This window comes from Misgurnus anguillicaudatus, chromosome 5 (genome assembly GCF_027580225.2).
Source record: "Misgurnus anguillicaudatus chromosome 5, ASM2758022v2, whole genome shotgun sequence".
Lineage (NCBI taxonomy): Eukaryota > Metazoa > Chordata > Actinopteri > Cypriniformes > Cobitidae > Misgurnus > Misgurnus anguillicaudatus.
Genome location: NC_073341.2, coordinates 18,348,994 through 18,372,983, shown reverse-complemented (window position 1 = coordinate 18,372,983; position 23,990 = coordinate 18,348,994). Strand labels below are relative to the sequence as shown.

The window sequence follows — 23,990 nt, the reverse complement described above, 5'->3', positions numbered from 1 at the left end:
CAATCACACAACTGGTGGACAATACACAACATGACAACATAAACATAATTTGAGGGCTGCAACTCCACTTTTTAAGTGACAATATCCTGGCCGGACCACTGTTGTCAGTGATATAAGTATTTGAACTAGTGACATATCAGGGCCATTTTATGATTAATTGATATACATTTCTTACATACTGTTCCTTTAAAGTCAAAAGTTGCTCCCTGATCCCTGTTTTCCATTATAAAGCTTGGAGGAGGATGAGACATTATTACTAAAATAACTCCAAATGTGTTCATGTTCGATGCTGGACATGTGTATCTCGGATTGTTTAAGGGTAAGTAAATTATGCATGGGGTAATTTTAATATTTGGCTGAAGTACCACTTTAAGCCCTGGAAACTGCGCTAATGCATTTCATTTAGGCTACCACTAAAATAACTGAAAAGTATTTAAAAGTGGATTGCCTACAATTTTATAGCCAATAAACATCTATAAAAAGGCAATAAGGGAAGAAAGTTGTTTTTAGTAAAAGATTTGCAGGATTTATTGTACTGTAAACCATTTAACAGCAGGACACATTATACACCATGAAAACTGGAAAAAAGAGACATGAAATGAAACTAGCATTTATTTTTAATTGTGGGAATTATGTAAATAAAAAAAAGTGTATAATTAATGCCCTTCTTTACAAAAACAGGGCGATACCCTTTAAAAAAAGTACTCATTTGTACATAAAAGGGTGCATATTAGTATACCTCAAAGGTACATATCTGTACTCAAAATTGTATGTATCAGGATATTTTTAAAGGGTACCATCCCAGTGACAGCTCTTGTACCTCATACTCTGACAGTGTACTTGCAAATCTTCTGGTATGCAGAGTATGTAGTACTATTCAAACTTGTCTTACAGTAAGGCATTAGTGAATTCACATTAACAGGCATCTACAGTAGCATGCTATTATTAAACATGCTCATACATTCATAACATACAATATCAAATATGAGTGCAACACACCAGTGGCAAAACAGTATTCTCATTAATAATCCTAACTTAGTAGAAAAATAAAGTGTACTCATACATAAACTGTGCAAACAAACAACCTACAATAAAAATGTGCAATCTGTTTCCGTATGTTAATACACACGTAGACAAGGATATTGAAACTTTAACCCAGATTTCTGCTGCTCTATGGCCAATACTGCTACGCATGCAAAAAACACATGCACATGCACTCACTCACTCACTTATAGTCCACTGGTGCAGAGTTCATCTTGGTCAAAGGGTTTAAAAAACAACAGTCAAGTCTCTTATGGCATGATCATCTATCAATTAGCAAAGATAACAGCAGTTAAAGAAAACATTTAAAAACTGAAAGATTACACATATGTCTAGGGTGACTTGTTACCAAAAAATAAATGTTATGTTGGTGCCATATGCCATCTAGTGGACCTTTTGCTTGTTGTATACCACTTACAAATACACCAAGTGGACGTCTGGGCTTGTGCAATTGAAATATATATTCAAAGACTAAGTTTCATGAAAAAATCCTGAATTTACACTTTTTATCCATGACCATTTCCCGAAATGTAACTCCCTAGGTCTTAGCGGATAAAGTCTACAGACGGATGACTTATGGAAATAAACAGACACTGATCGTCTTTGACCTTACAGAACTAGAAAACACTGGGATTAAGTTTCCTCATCCATGAAATAGTCCATTAGTCTAAAACAATGTGTGCATAAACACAGTTTATGAGACTAAGTTCCGATACATGGTAAAATCTGACCTCAGATCAGTTAGTAAAACTTGAGGACGCTTTCTGTCCCCAAGTCAGCACCTGAGTGACCTCTGTTCACGACCCTTTATACTTCTTCTTTTCCTCCTAACAGAGAGAGTAAGATAAAATAGTTGTTATATTTCTACAGCAATTTATATACGTTTTAAATTATGTTAAAATATTTCAAAATTGTAAAACTTTAATTTGACATTCAAGTCAGATATGTTCAATGTGAATCCGATATGCAGATGGGTGATTCTCACAAAACCATTGAAACACCACGTCACTAATGATTTTAGCTTTAAAATGTGTAAAATAGTAACATTAAAAAGCATCAAAATTAACACAATACTGTGTTCTACCTTGCACAATGTGTGATTTCAACATAAGAATTTATAATAGGAAATTTTATCTCATTTTCTGCTTAAATTCTCATTACCGCAATGTGTCTGGCTGTGTTTGAACATGCGTTATGTTGTAATTTAACCAAATTAACACAAAAATATTAAGAAAAAAAATAAATGGATGTTTTGCTAGACTACTTTAGATGACAGAAAAATATTTACTGAATATTCATGTATAATAATAATAAAGAAAAATTAGGAAAATAATGTGTCCATGCCATGTTCTCATCCTCCACAACACTTTTTGAGAACAGTTTAAGCACACATACAGAATTTTAATAAAGTTTGATTTTGAGTGACCAAGCACATGGACCAGTTACTTCAAGATGGCTACCAGCTAAGATCATTTTTTACAGTTAATTTGAAATATTGTCTTGTCAGAATGCTTACACGACATTTTGATTATCATTACCGCAACATATGCTTATTAAATGTTAATTTAATTAATAGAAGCATAATACTTTGATTTTAAATGCATGTGCAGAATCTCCAAATTATGTTCTTTCAGGTTTGTCATGTCATTTTGAAAATATGTCAGTGTTGATGTTTTCTGACTGTTGCGGTAATGAGATTTTTTTAGGACAAATTTTTTAAATTATGTTACAAAAAGTGTTAAATGATATGTAAAAGTTTTTAAATTAATGTTCCCATTTACTCCAGACTTTGTTTTTCAATGTCTGGTGGGAAAAAAAGTAAATTTAAGCAATTTTTACATTTTCATGCTTGACATTTTTAAAACCAAGTTTTCGTGAGAATCACCCAGATAAATAATCTCAACTCTGAAATCAAGTCTTTAATAATAAAAAGGCATTGCACTTTCATCACACAAACATAATCTTGGGAAAAACGACTTTGGTTTATACCTTTTAGGTTGTGTAACCATGCACTTCCAGAGGACGGCATATAGGGCTAACAGAAAGCCAATGAACACTGCTCCAGCTATCGCACCTACAAAAACAAAACAAACACACATGAACACACTCAGACTTTCACTATTGAGATTTCATTAAGGTTTTCATTAATAAAACCTAACTGCTGTTTTAAATATTGGTCTCAGGCTTTTAAAGGCAGTGTGCACTATTTCTGAAAAAATAAATGCTTTGGAAAAGAGAGTCGGGCCGAGTACCAAATCACACCGATTGTAGCAAATCAGCAGTAAGGTGCGTGTCTACTAAACGACATCGTTGCCTGGGTTGCGTATGTGTGGGGCGGGTCTATCAAAAGAAGGTCCAGATTCTATTGGGGTAAGGGCGTGTTTGTTTAGGTGATTTCAAATGTCAACATTGGCTTTCAGAGATCATGGTTTATTAAAATAAAGTACGAAGCACATTTAACAAGATATCAGGAGACATTTAAAGGGACGGCAGTCATTATATAAGTGTGAGTGTGTGTTTGGAGGGGGGTTAAGGAAAATTCCAGTGATGACATGGAAATCTGTTTGGGCCTGTGAGTGGAGAAGTAAAAAAAATCATCCACAGTCTGTCAGCAGCAGCAGCTGACAGAGCTCCTCTGTTAACAACAAAAGAGATTTTAGAGATGTCTTTTATTTCTTTCAGACCCTGTGGATAAAGTTTTGATTCATCTTCACTTTAATCTGTAGACACTGTACTGTATGTGCCAAATGTACGTGCCAAATATTACTTATGCAGTAATTCTGAGGACCAACAAGTAATACTGCCAAAAATGTTTTTGGCTAAACATAAATGCATTGAGTTAAGAATAACTTTAAAACTATTACATCACTTTTAGGTCACTTTTAGGAAATACATTGACTGATTTTACAAAACAGATAAGTTTAGTTTTTTTATAGATGTTTTCAATTTGCAATTTCTCTCTCTCTCTCTCTCTCTCTCTCTCTCTCTCTCTCTCTCTCTCTCTCTCTCTCTCTCTCCCATAAAAAAGAACAAATAAAACCCTACATCTAAACCAAACCTCACTAGGGGGAAAGCAGACTGTACTAAAATATAAGAATGAGATTGTAACAAATTAGCCATCTTGTAAATTAGGTACATACTGACATGAGACTGTTTTGTAAAATCTCCTTAAAAATATAAAAATAGTAGTGCCTTGGAGATCATTCTGGAGTCATTTACCTGCTAAAAATACATCTTAAGCAAGTCTAAAGCGGCTACTGGGCTTAGTTGCAATCTTAGCTGGTTAGTTTGTCCCCCAGCCTGGTCATGCTGATGCTTAGCTGATTTAGCTGGTAAAACCCTGCTCTAAAACCCCTCTCAAACTGGCCAATAAGCCAGCCCGAACAATCTGGTTAACCAGATTATACCAGCAAACCGGCTTAACAAAGTCTGGCTTAACACGCAAAGACAATGTTTTTAATTAAAATATCACAGAAGTATCATGCTTGATATCCACTTTTCTCAGAAAGTGAAAAACGAATCTAATGCATAAAAGGTTTTGTTTTTACAGGACTTGTTTTGGAAGCACAGGCTTTACAAGAGTGACACAAAACACAAACACTCGAGCCAGAATAGAGGGGCGAGTTTGCTCAGACAGTAAGAAGAAATGAGTAGATGAACAATGAATGAATCAAAGCATGAATATTATTTGATATAAAGCATTTTAAACGGTTGGTATAAGAAACATGCAGGAAGCCACTTTGCTGTCATAGGATAAGAAAAACATAAAACCAATATAAAAAGTAAATAAATTATATCCCAGAGATGACCCCTGCATGCCTTCATAACTGTGTGTCAAGATCAGCCCATCTCTTAAAGGGGACATTTTACAAGACTTTTTTTAAAGAGCCAGTAAGATGACAATTTTAAGCATCCTATCACTCTTTATAAGTCCCGGACAACAGGTTTAAATGCATGCAAGGTCAAAAAACACTGTAATTTTCCCAAAATATAAATTTCAAATTACCCCATTTCTCAGAGATCCCCAAACGATTCGTGTGAATCCGTTCGACGACTTAGTCTGCCTAAACCCCACCATTCAGTAGCCTACACTGCTCTGATTGGTCAACTGACAGAGTCTCCGCACAGACCACAGATCAGTGGCACAGACCAACAATAGTGCAACATGTATTGACCTCGTGCTAACATGATTTACTGAGAAGACATTATCGACATCAATACATATCATTCATCATTAATCCAAGCAATAAAAACGGCGACAAAAACTAACATTTTACACTCATTTAAGCATTTATGTAAGCTAACCGGGTCGTAGCAAGACCGTAAGTGAGCATGTACTAGCCGCTTGCTAACGTGACTCTCTGACAGTATATTAAGAGTTTAAACAACGACATCATTCATCATTAATCCAAGCAATATAAAAGACGATAGAAACTAACAATTTTACACTCATTTTAGCATTTATGTAAACTAACCGGGTCATAGCAAAACCGTAAGTGCAGCATAAGCTGCTTGCTAACGTGACTCTGACAGTATATAGAGTTTAAACAACGATATCATTCATCATTAATCCAAGCAATATAAAAGACGATATAAACTAACAGTTTTAAGCATTTATGTAAGCTAACCAGGTCATAGCAAACCGTAAGTGCAGCATAAGCCGCTTTCTATCGTGACTCTGACAGTATATAGAGTTTAAACAACGATATCATTCATCATTAATCCAAGCAATAAAACATTTTAAACTCATTTAAGCAAGTATGTAGCTATAATCATACTTATAGGTTGTGGTTAGGAGATGCATGTTGTTCCAAATAAAGTGGGTACTGAACCATCTTTCATTGCCAAATGTCTAAATTAATAAATTAATTTTAACCACTGATTCTTCACAGCCAGACACGTTTAGTATATCCCTCCTTGAAAAAGTCTCCTTTGGTAGTGAAAACAACACAAACTGAAAACACGGTGTGAGCTGATGTTTACACACACTAACTAGCTGTGGGCGGGTCATAGTTTTCGTTTCCCCCGCGGGTGAGGCTGTAGGCGGAGATTAGTATCTTATGTGACGTGGAAGTGTTTGTGTGACGTGGACAGAGTCAAGCAGGAGATCCAATCCATATAACGACTCGTTTCAGCGATTCAGAGTCGACTCCCTACTTAAGAAGCCAAACACTTTATTAATCGTGCACTTTTTGGTTCAACTACTTTGTGTATTGTTTACATTGATGGACAGCTACATGACACTCTGCAATACAGGTCAGTTTCAATTTGCATATGTGTGGCTCTTTAAAATGTCAAATAAATCTTTGGTGTCCCCAGATAACGTATGTGAAGTTTTAGATTAAAATACCATATAGATAATTTATGTTAAAATTTCCACTTTGAAGGTGTGAGCAAAAATGAGCGGTTTTGGGTGTGTCCTTTAACATGCAAATGAGCTGATTTGGCAGTGCCAAACTAAATGGCAGTGCCGTAGTTGGATAGTGCAGATTAAGGGGCGATATTATCCCCTTCTGACATCAAAAGAGAAGCCAAATTTCAATTACCTATTTTTTCACATGCTTGCAGACAATGGTTACCAAAACTAAGTTGCCGGGTTGTTCTTTTTGACATTTTCTAGGTTAATAGAAGCACTGGGGGACCCAATTATAGCACTTGAACATGAAAAATGTAAGATTTTCATGATATGTCCTCTTTAAATATAACTTTAATTATTTTTGTAATTTATCAAATGGTGTAACATTTTTATATTAAACACTTATTTTATAAACTACTTTAGGTATACCTGGTATGATGCCACTGGTTCTTTCAGCAGGGTTCCCATCGTGAGCAGGTGGATTGGCAGTTATTGAGCCTTCAGAAATATTAAGGATTATGTTAATACATGCAAAAAAGATCATTAGCATGACAGTATTAAGACTGTTCATCAAATTACCATTTCTTTCTGAGCTGAAGGGAAGCCATGAAAACACCGGAGATCTAATCTAAAGGGAGAAATCGAGAGTGAGAGATGAATCCCAGTGTCTGTGCATGATAAAAATCTCCTATAACTCAAGAATAATGTATTTCACAATCTAAAAATGACTGGTATCTGGAGTATAAGTGCATAATCAAAATAAAGTGATGAGTATTTGTCACATTATATCAACATGGAGGCTCCAGTGAAGGGGTAGCTCCATGTAGAGTGCACTGTACAGTATAAAATTTAACCAATCCAGTTCGTTTGTCTTTAACATGTACTGTAAGCATGAAATACTTGCTAAACCTGAGACAGAAAATGGGTTCACATGAACTGACAGAAAGAGAAAGAGAGGGGGGGGCACGTCCCATTGCTGTTGTTCAAAGATAAGAAAGTATGCAATGACTGAAAGTTTCCAAAACATGCTGGAGGACAGGAAATAAGAGAGAGAGAGAGAGGGAGAGAGAGGCTGGTTTCTCAAAATATCCATCGACCTGCGTCCAGTAAATGCTGACATTTTCTTTAAATGTAATTTTGTGGACTTTACTTATAAAATCCATATAACTAAACAGGAACTAACAGTGTTGTATATTTCTAAAACACTGAACTGACAGAAATGTAACCAAACTCTGCTGTTCTTTTAATAGAGCTTGCAAGCACGTGCACCATTCAGGAAGAACAGCGGTTGCAGAAGCGTGACATGTTGCACTGCATTGTTTACATATGTGTGTTTGTGTGTGTGCATGTTGTACCTGTGTGAGGTTGTGTTCCTGTGGTTCATCGAGAGGATATCTGCTGTTGTTTCTCACTTTTGTCCACATGTTTCGCGTGTTAGGTGTCGTCTTGTGCTCATGTCGAGTCGTTCCAGTGCGATTTTGACAAACTAAAACCATAAAGTCGCCAATTTGCTCCTAAAAGTGGGCGGAGTAACAACAATAGGTTGTGGGCGGAGAAGCAAACAAACCTTCCGCCTATTATGTGTGTAAATTGTTTACATTATGGTAGTAAATATTTATACTCATACACGGATGTACATCTTAAGTCACTCTGAAGTGTTCAGTTGGGGCTATTTTTAAAACAACACAGATCGTATCTGATCACTTTTTGGGTTGTGTAATCCTTTAATGGGCTCTATTTATTTTAGAGTAAAAATTAAAGAGAAGAAATTAGCACTCCTAGAGACTTCTTTTAAACAGTAAAAAAGAAATAAATTAAGATAAGATGTTTTTAATTTATCGGGCGTGTTCGATTTCGTGTTGCGCTGGGCAGACAGATCGGTGTATGACATCAAAGTATCGCGAGAGCGCCACACTACCAAAGTGGATTGTGGGATTTACAGGTAGGTTTCTACCTTCGAGTTCGTCCAAAGATATCTGTAGTATTTTGAGATGTATTCATTTAATTAGTATATCGCCTTTATCCAAAGCGACGTACAAATGAAGCATTTTCTCGCTTACATTTATTTTGTAAATAGGCTCTCACAATTAGCATTTATATTATATCGTTATTTATTATTAGAAACATTGCTCCATATAAAAATAGTACAAAGAAGAAGGACAATTAAAGAAATAAAGACAAACCTTTAAAATACGACAGCACATTTATAAAACATACAAGACTGGAGATCTTTATCTCAAGTGCTTCAAAAATTAAGAAAACTACATTGTCTCGATGTCGCTGACTGTAAGATAATTTAATTAGGACATTATAACTGAATTATTTAGCCGACACATTAAAATATAACTCGTTAACACAGCATGCAAGGTAGGGATATTATTAGATACGAATATCCATTGTGTTACAGTGCCATCTAGTGCCAGAAAACTTACCAAACTTTTTTGGGAAGTTTGAGGTATGCTCAAACTATGCAAGACAAACATTATAAACAACAAAATTTAGTTGGAATAGCCTATGCCATTGTATCAGTTTCAAATGTAATCACAGTTCTGCTTATGACGTTAGAGAAAAGCAGAAGTAGGACAGGGATAAACTTGACCACAGGTTTTCACTTGGTTTTAGTGACGTAATATTACCGAGTGCTATCTGTATCTGTCTTGACCAACACGTGTTTCATCTTTTAACTCTACATGCGTGACTGTTGACTTCATATAGGACAGTAAAAGTGACAGAGGACTACACTGTCATCAGGCTAAAGGTGAGTCATGTACAAAAACTAGGCTATATTATTCATTGATATGATCATAACACAGACACTAGGCATTATGTTTTACTACATTAAATTTGTGCAAGGTATGGCGTATACAACAAGTGACGTTTTGTTTTCATGGAATTTCTGTTTTCAATGAATGTTAACAACAAATATTTTTAACCTACATCAAAACAATACATTTTATATACTGTTGTTGTAAGTGATGAAGTCATTACTGCCACCACAGTCTAAACACAGAATTACATCCAAGAGCCACTAGGTGGCAGTAAATCATGACAATATCACTGACAGCAGAATATACAATGTATTGTTTTGATGTTAGTCACAATAGATGATACTTTTGTATGGTTGTCTGGAGCTTTTGTCACAGTTGTTTTATTGAGCAGATGGTGTTGGTTTAAACGAACAGATTAAATAGCCCCAATTCATTAACCTTAAGGACCTTAAGACTAAAAATGTGTGTTAAAATATACATTCATTGGAAACAGAAATTCCATGAGAACAAAATGTCATTTGTTGTATATGCCATATTTTTCATACATTTTATAAGATATTGAGTGATTTTAAAGAACAGTAAGCCAGCAAGATTCTCATGATATTTTTGGACTTTTATTTGGGACACTTTAGTTAAAGCTACTTCATGCTGAATATGACACGGCAATGCATTTGATTATTATCAATTATTTAATAATATAATTATTTCTTAAATATTTTCGAATAGATTGCATTATCCAGTTATTTGAGTAGACTTCATACTGGGTCTTTGGATAAACCTAAAAAAATGTGTTTGTGTTGCTTTTGCTGTCTCAAAATCTGCCTATTTTACACTTAAATTAGCATATTTAGGTCGTAACAAATATAGGTGGTGTCATTTGCCCTATTTTTAAATACAGAAACGTGAAAAAATTAAAAATAAAAATTCTATTTTTATCTCATTGTTACATTTTATTTCTTTTTTTATATCATTGTTTACTTAAGAAAATAAAGTATATTTTATGTGTATAAAAGACTAAATCAAAATGAAAATTGTAATAAATCAATCACAATTTATTTTTTCCTATTTACACACATTTAACATGCATTTAAATATAGTTTTAGTTTCAGGGAACTAATAATTGTTTATTTAAACAATCCTTGTATTATTACTCAGTAGTACAGCAGCTTTACTTACATTAATTCATTATTTCCACTTTTACAAAACATCTCATAATTTAGTAGTTAAATTTGCCCCTGAATATAAACATTTTTAAAATAAAATAAGCAATAAACAATTCATACAGGCATATGTATTTACAACTTCCCCTGACTTTTCTCTTAAACAGTCATTAAAAGTCCAAATAAGGCAATGTTTTAAAAATAAAACATTACCTAAAATGTGCTCAAGTTCATATTATTAAATTACCAAATTCACATTAAACGGCCAATTTATGTCTTTTTATAATATTGAAATGAAACATGACATATTTTTGGCGACTACATTGGGGGTTCATGCAAAAAAAAAAATGAAATGGGCTGTAGCCCAGAAACCACCTCCTTCATATAGTACATGCAATGCAATGTTAAAAACAATTGCATTTTCACCACAATAAGGAGCTTCCCAGGAACACTCTAAATGAGTGTTTAGGTACATTGACATTCATTCGTGATAAGTTTATCATGGCGTCAGCATACATCCGGCCATTTTACATGCAACAGCGGAAATGAGAGCCGCACCCCGACCACTCCCTTCTTCTGATTGGATGAAGGTAATTTCACAGTGAGGAGTCATTTCCCACACAAGTTTATGAAACCTTTCCTTGAAACTGTAAGGGCAGAAATAAAGCAGTGAGGCATTTAGCCTACATTTAGAAAAGTGAGGCAACAATAAAAATTCAGGTCAACTTTATATTACCAAAAGCACTCATTCCAGTTACCTTCCGTTCTCATTTGTCTGTTTGCTTACCCATAAAGCCTCTCTCTCTTAAACTTACCAAGGATGTAGTTTGTAGACAGAGCCATCGACTCCCACAGTGATCTTGAGTTCCTCTTGACAACGTCGTTCCCTCATTAGGTTGATGACGCCAGCGAGTCCAGCGGCGCACATGTGAGCCGCTCGTGTTGACACACTCTCACATGCCAGACGTACGATGTCACAGTCCAGCTCGGATGGTAAGATTCCCAATGAACTTAAGATGTTATAAATCTGCTTTCTGTCCCCTGTGTCACTGAAACAAAAAAAGCATTATACTGTTAAAGTAGTTTTCTCATAGTGATTTTTATATTATTTACAAGTTTATTGCAATAATCAAAATGTAAGAGAGTATCATACCTCTCAATCTGAGAGACAAAGCGAGTTTCAAAGGAACCGCGTGTTTTCAGCAGGTCTGAGGCTTCACCGTTAAACAGCAGATTTTCATTCACTAGTTTCAGCAGGACAAGACGCGCAAGCTCTCCCATATACTTTCCACCAATCAGCTTCTCGTACCTAAAGTCACAGGAAATGCAAAGACTGAAAGTAGGTCTTTTCTGGCTGAGATATAGGTGACCATAGTTACCACGAACATGTGCCAGTCAAGACCAGTGGCCCCTTTTAAGCAAAACTGTAGCAACAGGAAAGGCTTTTATGAGAGTTTAAGCCTGAGAATAATGCTGTGAAATGTAAATAGCCTAAAGTGCATGTGGGGTAGGAATAAGGAAGTATGAAATCAAGCATCAGGAGATCGGCCCATTGAGCTCTACCCATGTAAATACCCATTAAGCTAGCAGCGCTGCTAATGATCTCCTTCCCTGGCCATTAATCCAGCCGTGTGTATTCCAGCACTGACGTGGCTACAATCAGCATCTCCATATGTACAGAAAAACAACCTGGTCACCTGGAGACCACATAAGAGCTCCAGGCTTGCATAAGCTCTTCCTGAACTTAAGGTGTGGAATGTGAGGACATCTGTGCTTCATATACGGCCACTTGTCATACTGCTACTTAAAAATTCTGTAGCCAATATACTATATACACACTCAAAAAATGGGTCAAAAAAGGACGAGCCAAGCACTTATATGTTTTCATTTCATCCAACAATGGGTTGAAACAACCCAGCATAGGTTAAATTCCAACCCAAGCGGCTGGGCCTGTCCCTTTTTGAATCAATGCTAGGTTGAAAACAACCCAACTCTTTTTAGAGTGTTGGGTAATTTTCAACCCAGCGTTAGGTTAAAAAGGCACGAGCTTAGCTGCTGGGTTAAATTAACCCAGAACATTTTTTATATTTGACCCAACATGGGTTAAAACAACCCCGCATTTTGTGTTAAAACAACCCAGCATGGGTTAAATTAACACACAGCAGGCTGGGGTCGTCGTCCCTTTTTGACCCACTCTAAAAATGCTGGGTTATTTTGATCCAATGTTAAGTCAAAAAAGGTTGAGTCCAGCTGTTGGGTTAAATTAACCCATTCAATTTTCATATTTGAACCAACAGTAAGTTAAAACAACTCAGCATTTTGGCTTAAACAACCCAGCATATGTTAACTTAAACCCAATGGGCTGGGTTTGACCCAACACTGGGTTAAAAAATAACTCAACATTTTTTAGAGTCATACACTGGGTGGGTAGGTTATTTTCAACCCAGCATTGTGTCAAAAAGGGACGAACCTAAATTGCCATGGAAATTGTTTATATTTGACCCAACAATGGGTAAAACTAACCCTGCATTTTGAGTTAAAACAAACCAGCATAGGTTAAATTACAACCCAAGAATAGGCTGGGTTCGTCCCTTTTTGACCCAACAATGGGTTAAACAACCCAGCATTTTGGGTTGAAACAACCCAGCATATGTTCAATTACAATCTAATGGGCTGGGTTCGACCCTTTTTGACCCAACACTGGGTTGAAAATAACCCAACATTTTTAGAGTGATACACTGGGTGGGTAGGTTATTTTCAACCCAGCATTGTGTCAAAAAGGGACGAACCTAAATTGCCATGGAAATTGTTTATATTTGACCCAACAATGGGTTAAACAACCCAGCATTTTGTGTTGAAACAACCCAGCATAGGTTAAATTACAACCCAAGAATAGGCTGGGTTCGTCCCTTTTTGACCCAACAATGGGTTAAACAACCCAGCATTTTGGGTTGAAACAACCCAGCATATGTTCAATTACAATCTAATGGGCTGGGTTCGACCCTTTTTGACCCAACACTGGGTTGAAAATAACCCAACATTTTTAGAGTGATACACTGGGTGGGTAGGTTATTTTCAACCCAGCATTGTGTCAAAAAGGGACGAACCTAAATTGCCATGGAAATTGTTTATATTTGACCCAACAATGGGTTAAACAACCCAGCATTTTGTGTTGAAACAACCCAGCATAGGTTCAATTACAACCCAAGAATAGACAGGGTTCGTCCCTTTTTGACCCAACAATGGGTTAAACAACCCAGCATTTTGGGTTGAAACAACCCAGCATATGTTCAATTACAATCTAATGGGCTGGGTTCGACCCTTTTTGACCCAACACTGGGTTGAAAATAACCCAACATTTTTAGAGTGAAACACTGGGTGGGTAGGTTATTTTCAACCCAGCATTGTGTCAAAAAGGGACGAACCTAAATTGCCATGGAAATTGTTTATATTTGACCCAACAATGGGTTAAACAACCCAGCATTTTGTGTTGAAACAACCCAGCATAGGTTAAATTACAACCCAAGAATAGGCTGGGTTCGTCCCTTTTTGACCCAATGCTGGGTTAAAAATAACCCAGCATTTTTAGTGCATAAACTCTAAAAAATGCTGGGTTATTTTCAACCAGCCTTGGATAAAAAAGGGTAGAGCCCAGCTGTTGGGTTAAATTTACCCAGAATGGTTTATATTTGAACCAACAATAAGTTAAAACAAACAACCTTTTGGGTCGAAACAACCCAGCATAAATTACAACCAACAAGCTGGGTTCGACCCTTTTTGACCCAGCACTGGGTTGAAAAAACCCTACATTTTTTAGATTGTACTCTAAAAATGCTGGGTTATTTTCAACCTAGCATTGTGTCAAAAAGGGACTAACCTAAATTAACAAGGAAATAGTTTATAATTGACCCAACAATGGGTTAAACAACCCAGCATTTTGGGTTGAAACAACCCAGCATAGGTTAAATTACAACCTAATGGGCTGGGTTCATCCCTTTTTGACCTAATCCTGGTCAGTACAGAAGCAAACATAGTTGCATGGCTCTGTATTTTTGAAAGGATGTTTAACGGAAATTGAAATTTTAGGTTTCGTTCAGACATTTTGTCCAAGAAAGACTTACAGCTGTTTTCCAGGATTTATTGACGTTTCATCCACAACACGGTCGTATTCCAGACGAAACTCTTCCAGTTCACCATTTGCCCCAAACGCCCCCCACTCTGTGTTCACACACATCCGGCCCTCCTCCCCCTCCACCAGCTCCACTGTCCGCATCTCCTCCATATAACACGCGTTACATCCGGTACCTTAGAAACAACCAATAGAGAGAGAGAGAGAGGTCATTTGTTTTAATTTTGTTATATTTTTGTGCTTTCTGTAACATTTCGTGTCTGTAGTGTAAAAAGTTGTTGTTCTATTGTGAGCCGAAAAGTTTCCACCCTGCCAGACAATAAAGATGACCTAACCTAAACAATAAAATAAAACTAAAAGCTTTTTATTGCAGTGCTTTTCGAAATGGTTAAAAGGAAAAAGTTTCCCTTTCCTGTTATAAACTTCATGTCCCGTCTCTAATTATATTTACTAATGTTTAATTGTCTGTGTGCTGTTATTATCTTACCCACTATCATGCCAACTTCACAGCTGCGATCTTCATAGTAGCATGAGATCATTGTGGCTACTGTATCATTGACCATAGCAACCACATCCATTTCAAAATCCTATAAAGAGAATTATTATGCATTTAAAATTCGGATTTAGGGGCAGTTAAAGCGCCCTGTATCACGGGTAACTCATGCATACTAACCCCTCTTCTTTTAATGGCATCTCTCAGCAGACCCACGACGTTATTGCCCTCGGCACCAGAAGCCTTGAAGCCTTTTGTCCAGTTGAGCAGAATGCCCTGCACAATGCAAACACACAACAGTACATACGGTATGTTACACTTTATGGACAAACAAAGCAATAAAAGAAAAGTCATTTTAGTATGGCACAGAGGTACCAAAGGGTAAGTGTGGCCACGTTTACACTTTGGTCCTGTAGATCAGTTTGTTGAGCATTGTAGTAGTGCAAAGTTTCACAATATAATGTAATGTAAATGTATAGATTAAAGTTGCTTGGAATAAAACTGACATATGCATGAATTTAATGTAGGCCTATGTAAAATGTACATGGTAAATACACCGATGCAGGAACTGACCTTGTCCAAATCCTCATGACGGACTGGAAAGGAGAAGGTGAAACCCAGTGGAAGCTTTTTATGTTTGAGATTGTGCTTGTCCAGGAAATCAGATATGCAGCCGGCAACGTAGTCAAAAAGCTAGGCAGCGAGAAAGATGGGATGAGACAAATATTACAACATTTCTATCAAAACAATCCTTTAAGCTTCTCTTATCAAGGTCCAATACACAAAGCCTAAGTCAGATGTATAGATGTATGTGGGTGATTCTCACAAAACCATTGAAACACCACGGCACTCATGATTTTAGCTTTAAAATGTGTAATATAGTAACATTAAAAAGCATCAGAATTAACACAATACTGTGTTCTACCTTGCACAATGTGTGATTTCAACATAAGAATTTATAATTTTAAATTTTATCTGATTTTCTGCTGAAATTCTCATTACCGCAATGTGTCCGGCTGTGTTTGAACATGCGTTATGTTGTAATTGAATCAAACTAACACAAAAATATTAAGAAAAAAAATGGATGTTTTGCTAGACTACTTTAGATGACAGAAAAAATATTTACTAAATATCCATGTATAATAATAATAATGAAGAAAAATTAGGAAAATGATGTGTCCATGCCTGATGTTCTCATCCTCCGCAACACTTTTTGAGAACAGTTTAAACACACATACAGAATTTTAATAAAGTTTGATTTTGAGTGACCAAGCACATGGACCAGTTACTTCAAGATGGCTACCAGGTAAAATCATTTTTTTAGAGTTAATTTGAAATATTGTCTTGTCAGAATGCTTACACGACATTTTGATTATCATTACCGCAACAGATGCTTATTAAATGTTAATTTAATTAATAGAAGCATAATACTTTGATTTTAAATGCATGTGCAGAATCTCCAAATTATGTTCTTTCAGGTTCGTCATGTCATTTTGAAAATATGTCAGTGTTGATGTTTTCTGACTGTTGCGGTAATGAGATTTTTTAGGACTAATTTTTAAAATTATGTTACAAAAAGTGTTCAATGATAAGTTAAAGTTTTTAAATTAATGTTCCCATTTACTCCAGACTTTGTTTTTCAATGTCTGGTGGGAAAAAAAGTAAATTTAAGCAAATTTTACATTTTCATGCTTGACATTTTTAAAACCAAGTTTTCGTGAGAATCACCCATGTAGGACTTTTTCATTTCTCACCATTTCAGCTGTACCAGTCATGGTGTCCTCTGGGATGGAGTACATATGGTGTTTCGTTTCCACCTTCCAGCCCCGCACTTCATCCTCACCCACTTTCACCAGCATCACCCGGAAGTTTGTTCCTCCAAGATCCAGTGCCAGGAAATCACCCACCTCTGAGATGAATCAGATTCATCCAACATCACATTACAGACAGTACATCCTATCTACTATATAATTACAGCATGTAGAAATATTTGTTGGGCAAAATATACACTATGCTATTTTTCAGGGCATCAGGGTTGAAGTAAAAAGCAGAACTCTTACCAGAACCTTCAGGTGTGGAGCGAACATAAGTGGGCAGCATTTTGACACTGGCTTCATCGTGTGTCTCCACCCGCAGCCCTCTCTCCATTTCCCTCCGCATCCTCCTCATCACCTCCACAAGCTCTTCTTTACTCAACAAAAACTCTGACAGAATTTGATCCACCTGTAAAGAGAGATTTAGGTAAGTCAATGGTTGATTTTGCGATGATCTGAAATGTGCGCATTACCTATTTGACCGCAAGCGTTGGCTCTTACCATGAGAATTTTCTCCAGCACTGACTTATACTCAGTGGGCATCCTCTGTCTACGAGCTGAAATGCGACACGGCATCGTCTCAAGGGTTTTTTAAACAAGCGTTAATGTGCAAGAGTTCGAGTGTGCGTGCGCAAGTGAGGTGCATGGAGAGCCTCGGCTGTTTTTATGCTCTATTGAAGGAGGTGGAGAGGTGTGGTCAAAGAAATCAGTGCCCTCTCTACACACATTCAGATGTCATTTCACCCATCACCTTGCTTGGAAACCCGGCTGTCATGAGTTTGAATTTGACCTGGCCTTTGACTCCTTAAGAAATTCCCAAATGTGAACAGAACTTAATGTTATACCCGAAACATTTATGTCCATTCTTGCTTCATGTACAAACATGAGCATCATCTGGATTCAGTGTGCATTTCAAGGAAAATAAGGGAATGAAATCTTAACCACAAAATCAATTGATGCAACAAAACAGGCTATCTTCACAAAGGCCCCCTCCAAAATCACTTGTTGACCCTCTTATAATCACAGTATATTGAAATTTTTCCCATGTGTAGTTTAAACTAAAGTCCCACAAGACAAATCTTGTTAATGGTGAAACTGGGATTTAGGTTGGGTTCAAAAATAGCTACACTGAACTTTAAAAGTTGCTAAATATAGATGACATGGTTTGCACAGGACAAACATTTTCCCCAAAATAGATATACAGGAATGTGATGTTTAAACATTTTAGGTTATTGCACTCAGGGTCAGTAAGGGTAAAACTAGTTTGGGTATATTATACATCTGAAAAGTGATCTTAAATTAAGATCCAAAATTAAACAGGTTAATCTGTTTAAAGTTAAAAGACATTTCATATGTCAAATTTCTAAACAAAAAATATGTATGATAACTTAATAAAGTTGAAAACATTTTTTGTTGCAGAATGACAGCTTGGATTTTAAATTTTTAAGTATAGTTTTAATATCATCTTGAAGTTTGTTCTTCTAGAATAAATCTTGATTCACAGGCTAAATCTATCTGTATAATGTTATAAAATAATGACAACATGAAGACTGCAGCAGCTACAAATATTATTTGAGCACTTAAAATATCTTTAAAAATGACTTTTCATTATAAAAAAACATAAAATGAAATATTATGTATACATACTAAATTTGAACTTTTTAAGCATAATGTTTATTTGAAAAATGAACTGTAATTTACTTGGTTGGTCTTCTAAGAATGACCATCAAACATGTATTTTATTAAACATATTTTATGTGTTTTAGAATGTATGTCACTTTATTAAACACTGAAAAAACACACATTCATATAGAATAAGTGATCATTGCTGTCAGGTTATTATAAATATTTTTGCAAAATAATATGTAGGTGTAATGCAATGAAGTCAGACATCACAGTTTATGTGTTAGCTGGAGTTATTCTACCAAATGTTCGACTAGCGCATGATAATCTTGGTTGGAGGTTGTCATTTATTAGTTTGTGAGTTTACCAAAGAAATGCATCATGCTAATATCATGCCGATGTGCTAACATGAAAACAAATTGTACAATCTCTTCTGCCAAAGCTTACATCCTGGATCTCATCCAAGGTCATGAACCATCAGGTGGCAGTCAGTCTTGTAACAGACCACAGAAATGTACTTCTTATGGCGTGAGGGGGAGGACCAAAGACAGGTAAGCTAATATTTGCAGGACTTTGGAGCAGGTGTGTTATGTCATGTAATGTCTTAAAACCAGGTGCAGTTAAGTGTAAATAAAAAGCTTGTAAACTAATAATACACATTTCTGATTTTAGTCCTTTATTCTTCATTTCTGTGATTTACTGTTTTCTACATGAAATCATCAAAGTTTAAAATCATGTCAAAGATTGACTATAGCCTCACTGTAAAATATTCTTTGCTGCCTTAAATTTTTAAGTTTAATCAACTCAAGGCATTTTAATTTACTTTTATTTATCTTGACAAAAGATGAGTTGTTATAACTTGTTGAAATAAGGTAACTTAATTTTACAAGTTATAAAAACTCTCTAGTCAAGATAAATAATATTAAGTTAAAATAAATGGTTAATGCCAGTTGACGCATTTTATACAGTGTGGAATTCACAAGCAGGCTCACAAATATGTTTCATGTATACAATTCAATATCTGTATATAATTCAATAATTTATAAGTATGCACCTCCATGCATGATTGACATTTGAGAAGATTTCTAAAAAAAAGTAATTCAACGATCTTCGCCCATATATGAAAGAGGAAATATAAGCTAATGAAAAGAAAAGGATCCACTTTACCTTGTCCATAATATGAAGGTCCATGGTGTGTCTTCCTCATGGGTACATAATTTCTCACAGAAATGTGCGGTTTTATCTTCTTAATTTTCAATGCAGTGGATCTTGTGAATTGTCCAAAATATAACGTCTTATACAACCTGCTTCATTGTCAGTTGCAGATATTACAATGTCTTGTCATTCAAACCGGATGTTGTCACACCTTGTGTTCATTTTTAATTATCCAAGTATTCAAACGGCTGAATTCTTGTAGTCTGAAAATTTTTACTTCAATTCCACTTCATCCAGATAGATTTGCAGTGTATTCTAAAATTCTTAATGCTTAAGTGAGGTGATTCTCAAATCCTTGCTTCTTCGTTTGTTGCATACACATTCCTCACATGACAGCGTCCGGAGTTTCTGGCGTACCATGCAAATGATGCTCAACCTGTCACTGGTTTAGAGCCAAATACAAAAAAAATTAATAAATTCCAATGGCAAGTTCATGACCACTTTATGGAACTTAAATGGGCTATTGCAGTCCAATGAAGTCCTAATACTCTATTGAAGAAAAAGGCATTCATTCATAATTTTACCCCTCCCAATTTCCTCGTAATAGGACAACAACAAAAAAACGTGGTCCTGCTATTTTGTCGAAAACTATACCCAAACATGTCACCATCTACGCCAATTCAGACCACAGGTCAAACTTGTTGCCATGGCAAACTTGTCACCTAGGATTTCTTTGAAGACCACACTCTACTGATATGGAAAATACTTTGCTTGCCCTCGGCTAAGTGCCTGCAGGAAATTGTTAAATGAGGCAAAATTACTTAGGAAAACATTGGAGGAATACGACTCCTGTTTTGGTGAGAGTCCAGCTATCTGTTTTCTCGTCCTACTGTAACCTTCATAAGTTATAGGACATATTGGGGTGGACAGGGCTTATCCTAGTCCTAGACTAAAATGCATTTTTTATTTAAAAACATCTTGCATTGACATCTTAACATATATCAATGCCATTGATTTGTCTCAAAATGCACATCAGTAATGTAAGGTATGCTTGTAAAAACTACTTAACTAAGGCCTAGTATTGGCCAAGGAAACCACGCAATTATTATCTAATGTGGACCAGTGGCGACTTGACTGCTCAACCAAAGCAAACCTTTTCAAAACCTAGAATCAAAAGTCATTTTCCCAAAGACACATTGATGACTGTAGCTGCATTTCTATAAATAGAGCTAACTGACATTGCGAATTGAAAATGCGGCCAATGGAAATATGTAAATTTAGCAAAAACTCCCATATATTGCAAAAAAGTTTTTTGGATAATTCTCTTATCTCTTTCGGTTACAAATATTGCGGTGTATGGGATAGAAGTAAACTGGCTACCAACATCAGTTGACCTGATGTTTGGAATGACTTATCGCAAGAGTAAAAAAAATAAGTTTCAGTCGCATATCATCGTTTAATAGAAAAGCCGTCATTAGTTTTCGCAATAGTTTTTTGTAGACATTTAAAAATAACGCTCAAGTTTTGCTCAATTCTGTAATGGAAACGCAGCTTACGGAACCACCAACTCAAATGTCCCTATTTTCTCTCCTCACCCCCAACCACATAAATGTTATCTATTTTTCACCCTGCTGGAATCTGAACACTTGGGAACTTATCAGGGCTCCTGGTTTTGAGAGGCTCCGGGTGTCCATGTAGGGAACTAACAGAGACACTGCAGACTTTAATAGAGGTCACAATGATAAGAGTCCTCATACATAAAGACTCCATCAGAGACACCAGTGACCCAGGAGCTCACGTATACAGCCAGAGAGCAGACAGTGAATATGGTGAGTGGACACATCACTGTTTTTTCCGTGCACCTGTCAGGTTTGCTTAAAATGTATTATTCAACATTTTCTCTACATTAACAAATGATGTTTTTTTTTCAATTCTATTACAATTTATTCAGTCATTTTAATAAGCTCTATTACATTGTGATTTAAAATTTTCAACTGCCTGCATGGGCACTTTTTTTCCTTTTTAAGTATTTTCTGTATTTTACAGGCTAGTAAGAAAGCTGCAGCTAAAAGGGGCAAAACTGCTCAAAGGGGCTCATCTAATGTCTTCTCCATGTTTGAGCAGTCACAAATACAGGAGTTCAAAGAGGTGGATCAATATATTACATAAAACAGCTGCGTATTACTTTTAGATTGTCTTAATTATAATTATAATCTGGTGCAAACTATTTGGAAAATATCCAATACAGTCCAGTAAAATATATATATTGTTTCTTGACAGGCATTTGGCTGCATTGATCAAAACAGGGATGGAGTTATTAACAAAACTGACCTGAAGGAAACCTATGCACAACTAGGTATACAGAGCATTCCTATTAATGCTGAAAGACTTGTTGATATCATTGTTAATATTCTGTCCTACTCAAGAAATGATAAATAGGTTAATATGTTTGTTCAGGGAAGCTGAATGTAAGTGACGAGGAGCTGGAGTCAATGTTAGCAGAGGGGAAGGGACCCATCAACTTCACCGTCTTTCTCACTCTCTTTGGAGAAAAACTCAATGGTATAATGGATAACATTTTAAGAGCCTTAAAAATGAAGATTGTTTTTTAAAAACTGAGATTTAATGGTCATTTTTAATATTTTTTTATTATTACCATCTCTAAACAGGCACAGACCCAGAGGAATCCATCCTTGCTGCTTTTAAACTGTTTGACCCAAATGGTACAGGCGTTGTCAATAAAGATGAGTAAGTGCTTGACAGAGGAAATATTTTTTAACTTGAGTAAAGAAAAATTAATTCATCAGCACAAATGTAAATCATTTGTATTTTTTCTCTTTTTCAGGTTTAAGAGGCTGCTAATGAATCAGGCTGATAAATTTTCAGCAGAAGAGGTTAATATGTGCATTTATTATGTCCTTTAAATACTTAGCTATAAATTATGTGAGTGCTGTGAATGTTTTATTATATCTTATTTTATTTTTCAGGTGGACCAGGCTTTTTCAGTGGCTCCAATAGATGTGGCTGGGAATATTGACTATAAATCACTGTGTTATATTATTACACATGGTGATGAGAAAGAGGAGTCTTGAATATCTTGATATTTTATTTCATTCGAACTTGATGATGTCTGCAATTTTGCTCTTGTCAACCCCAAAACAATTAATTTATTTAGCAATTTCTATTAGTAAAACCCTAATAAAGACTTCTATAGTGGTGCATATGGTAAAGCCAAAAACATTAGTTTTAAATTAATATCACAATTTATATAATTGAAGTAATTTACCTTGCATTTTAAAGCAATGTTTTCACAAATAACTTGTACTGTTATGTACTGTCATGTTTTTGACAAAAAAGTATTTGAATGTAATTTGATTCATTGTACAGTAAATTATGTCTGCAATTGCTGCCATCCACAGGCTGTTTGTTGAACTGCATTTACCATTTATAAACTAGAAATGAAACCCATAAGCTAACGGTGATTTATCATAGTATGTATATTTTTATACATTAGTTAATTCCTTTACTATGAGTGGTGCATTTCCTCAAACCTAAAATAAACTGCAATACTTAATTCCTATGGTTTTTTTTCTTTTGAAAGCCCTTTGAATGTGACACACAAAAATGTACAATGTTCTAATATAAAGAAAAAAGTTTTAACAAACTTAAAACTTACTCTTGTAATAAACGCTAGGTTTTGTCACAATAGGAAAAAGGGAAAGCAAGAGGCTATTTTAAAATATAAAAACATTAAATATTAAAAATACATTAAATATTAATTGTTAGATACTGGCCATTAAAAACAGCCTGCACAAGACTTTGTTAATGCTAATGTTAAACACAAAATGAAAAAAACTTTTTTTAGTATCTTATATGATTAAATATATGACTGTAGAGCCCAAATCTTTCATTAGACATCAGACTGCCATTTACTTTCATACTTTTCAGTCAATGCAAAGGTCAACTATGTTAACCTTAAAAAAAAATGTGTAACACTTTACAATAAGGTTCATTACTTAACATTAGTTAACTACATTAGTTAACATGAACTAATAATGAACTGCACATCATGTATTAATCTATGTTAATGTTGATTTCAACAATTACTAATACTTTATTAAAATCTTGTTAACGTTAGTTAATGCACTGTGAACTAACATGAACAAACAATTAAAAGCTTTATTTCTATCAACTAACATTAAGAAAAGATCAATAAATACCGTAACAAATGTATTGCTGTTCATGTTACTCAATTACATCAACTAATGTTATAACTAATAAACTAACTAACTAATAAACCTTATTGTAAAGTGTTACCAAAAAAATGTACTTTCCTCCTCTTAATCATTTTATTTCACTCTTTCTTAAGTATTTGATTTAATAAAACAACGCAACAACACTGGTGAAACACGCGGTTTACATTAATTTAAAATTACTTGTGGATTCCGGAA

General features: G+C 35.4%; 3 protein-coding genes across 4 annotated transcripts; 1 reads left to right on the top strand and 2 right to left on the bottom strand.

Moving 5' to 3' along the window:
• Window positions 1-594: 594 nt before the first annotated feature.
• Window positions 595-8,051, bottom strand: LOC129414456 (uncharacterized). The gene is made up of 6 exons (XM_073867670.1): window positions 8,025-8,051; window positions 7,753-7,911; window positions 6,977-7,025; window positions 6,827-6,895; window positions 3,031-3,115; window positions 595-1,868 (listed from the first exon to the last, which is right to left on the bottom strand). Exons 1-6 carry the CDS (start codon window positions 8,034-8,036, stop codon window positions 1,817-1,819), a joined length of 426 nt encoding a protein of 141 aa, XP_073723771.1. The 5' UTR covers window positions 8,037-8,051; the 3' UTR covers window positions 595-1,816.
• A 2,145-nt stretch (window positions 8,052-10,196) lies between these two features.
• On the bottom strand, window positions 10,197-17,414 carry gck (glucokinase (hexokinase 4)). The gene is made up of 10 exons (XM_055168510.2): window positions 17,263-17,414; window positions 17,008-17,170; window positions 16,702-16,856; window positions 15,521-15,640; window positions 15,128-15,223; window positions 14,942-15,041; window positions 14,447-14,630; window positions 11,479-11,634; window positions 11,141-11,374; window positions 10,197-10,972 (listed from the first exon to the last, which is right to left on the bottom strand). The coding sequence occupies exons 1-10, from the start codon at window positions 17,335-17,337 to the stop codon at window positions 10,825-10,827; spliced, it is 1,431 nt and encodes a 476-aa protein (XP_055024485.2). The 5' UTR covers window positions 17,338-17,414; the 3' UTR covers window positions 10,197-10,824.
• On the top strand, window positions 16,854-23,101 carry myl7 (myosin, light chain 7, regulatory). Of its 2 annotated transcripts, XM_055168517.2 has the most exons (9): window positions 16,854-17,188; window positions 18,827-18,935; window positions 21,201-21,368; window positions 21,586-21,687; window positions 21,820-21,895; window positions 21,997-22,101; window positions 22,209-22,287; window positions 22,385-22,433; window positions 22,527-23,101. In XM_055168517.2, exons 3-9 carry the CDS (start codon window positions 21,366-21,368, stop codon window positions 22,629-22,631), a joined length of 519 nt encoding a protein of 172 aa, XP_055024492.1. In that variant the 5' UTR covers window positions 16,854-17,188; window positions 18,827-18,935; window positions 21,201-21,365; the 3' UTR covers window positions 22,632-23,101. The 2 variants fall into 2 exon arrangements, with proteins under 2 accessions (XP_055024492.1, XP_073723770.1); XM_073867669.1 differs by lacking the exons at window positions 16,854-17,188; window positions 18,827-18,935 and having other exon boundaries at window positions 19,285-21,368.
• The last annotated feature ends 889 nt before the right edge of the window (window positions 23,102-23,990 follow it).

Coding starts and splice junctions, on each gene's coding strand:
- LOC129414456 (XM_073867670.1), bottom strand. Junction 7,026..7,752: donor AGGAACACAACCTCACACAG/GTACAACATGCA, acceptor TTCTCCCTTTAG/ATTAGATCTCCGGTGTTTTC. Junction 6,896..6,976: donor CTTCAGCTCAGAAAGAAATG/GTAATTTGATGA, acceptor ATATTTCTGAAG/GCTCAATAACTGCCAATCCA.
- gck (XM_055168510.2), bottom strand. CDS start 17,337: ATGCCGTGTCGCATTTCAGCTCGTAGACAGAGGATGCCCACTGAGTAT. Junction 17,171..17,262: donor TGCTGGAGAAAATTCTCATG/GTAAGAGCCAAC, acceptor CTCTCTTTACAG/GTGGATCAAATTCTGTCAGA. Junction 15,042..15,127: donor ATGCCATTAAAAGAAGAGGG/GTTAGTATGCAT, acceptor TTCTCTTTATAG/GATTTTGAAATGGATGTGGT.
- myl7 (XM_055168517.2), top strand. Junction 21,688..21,819: donor AAATACAGGAGTTCAAAGAG/GTGGATCAATAT, acceptor GTTTCTTGACAG/GCATTTGGCTGCATTGATCA. Junction 22,434..22,526: donor ATAAATTTTCAGCAGAAGAG/GTTAATATGTGC, acceptor TTTATTTTTCAG/GTGGACCAGGCTTTTTCAGT.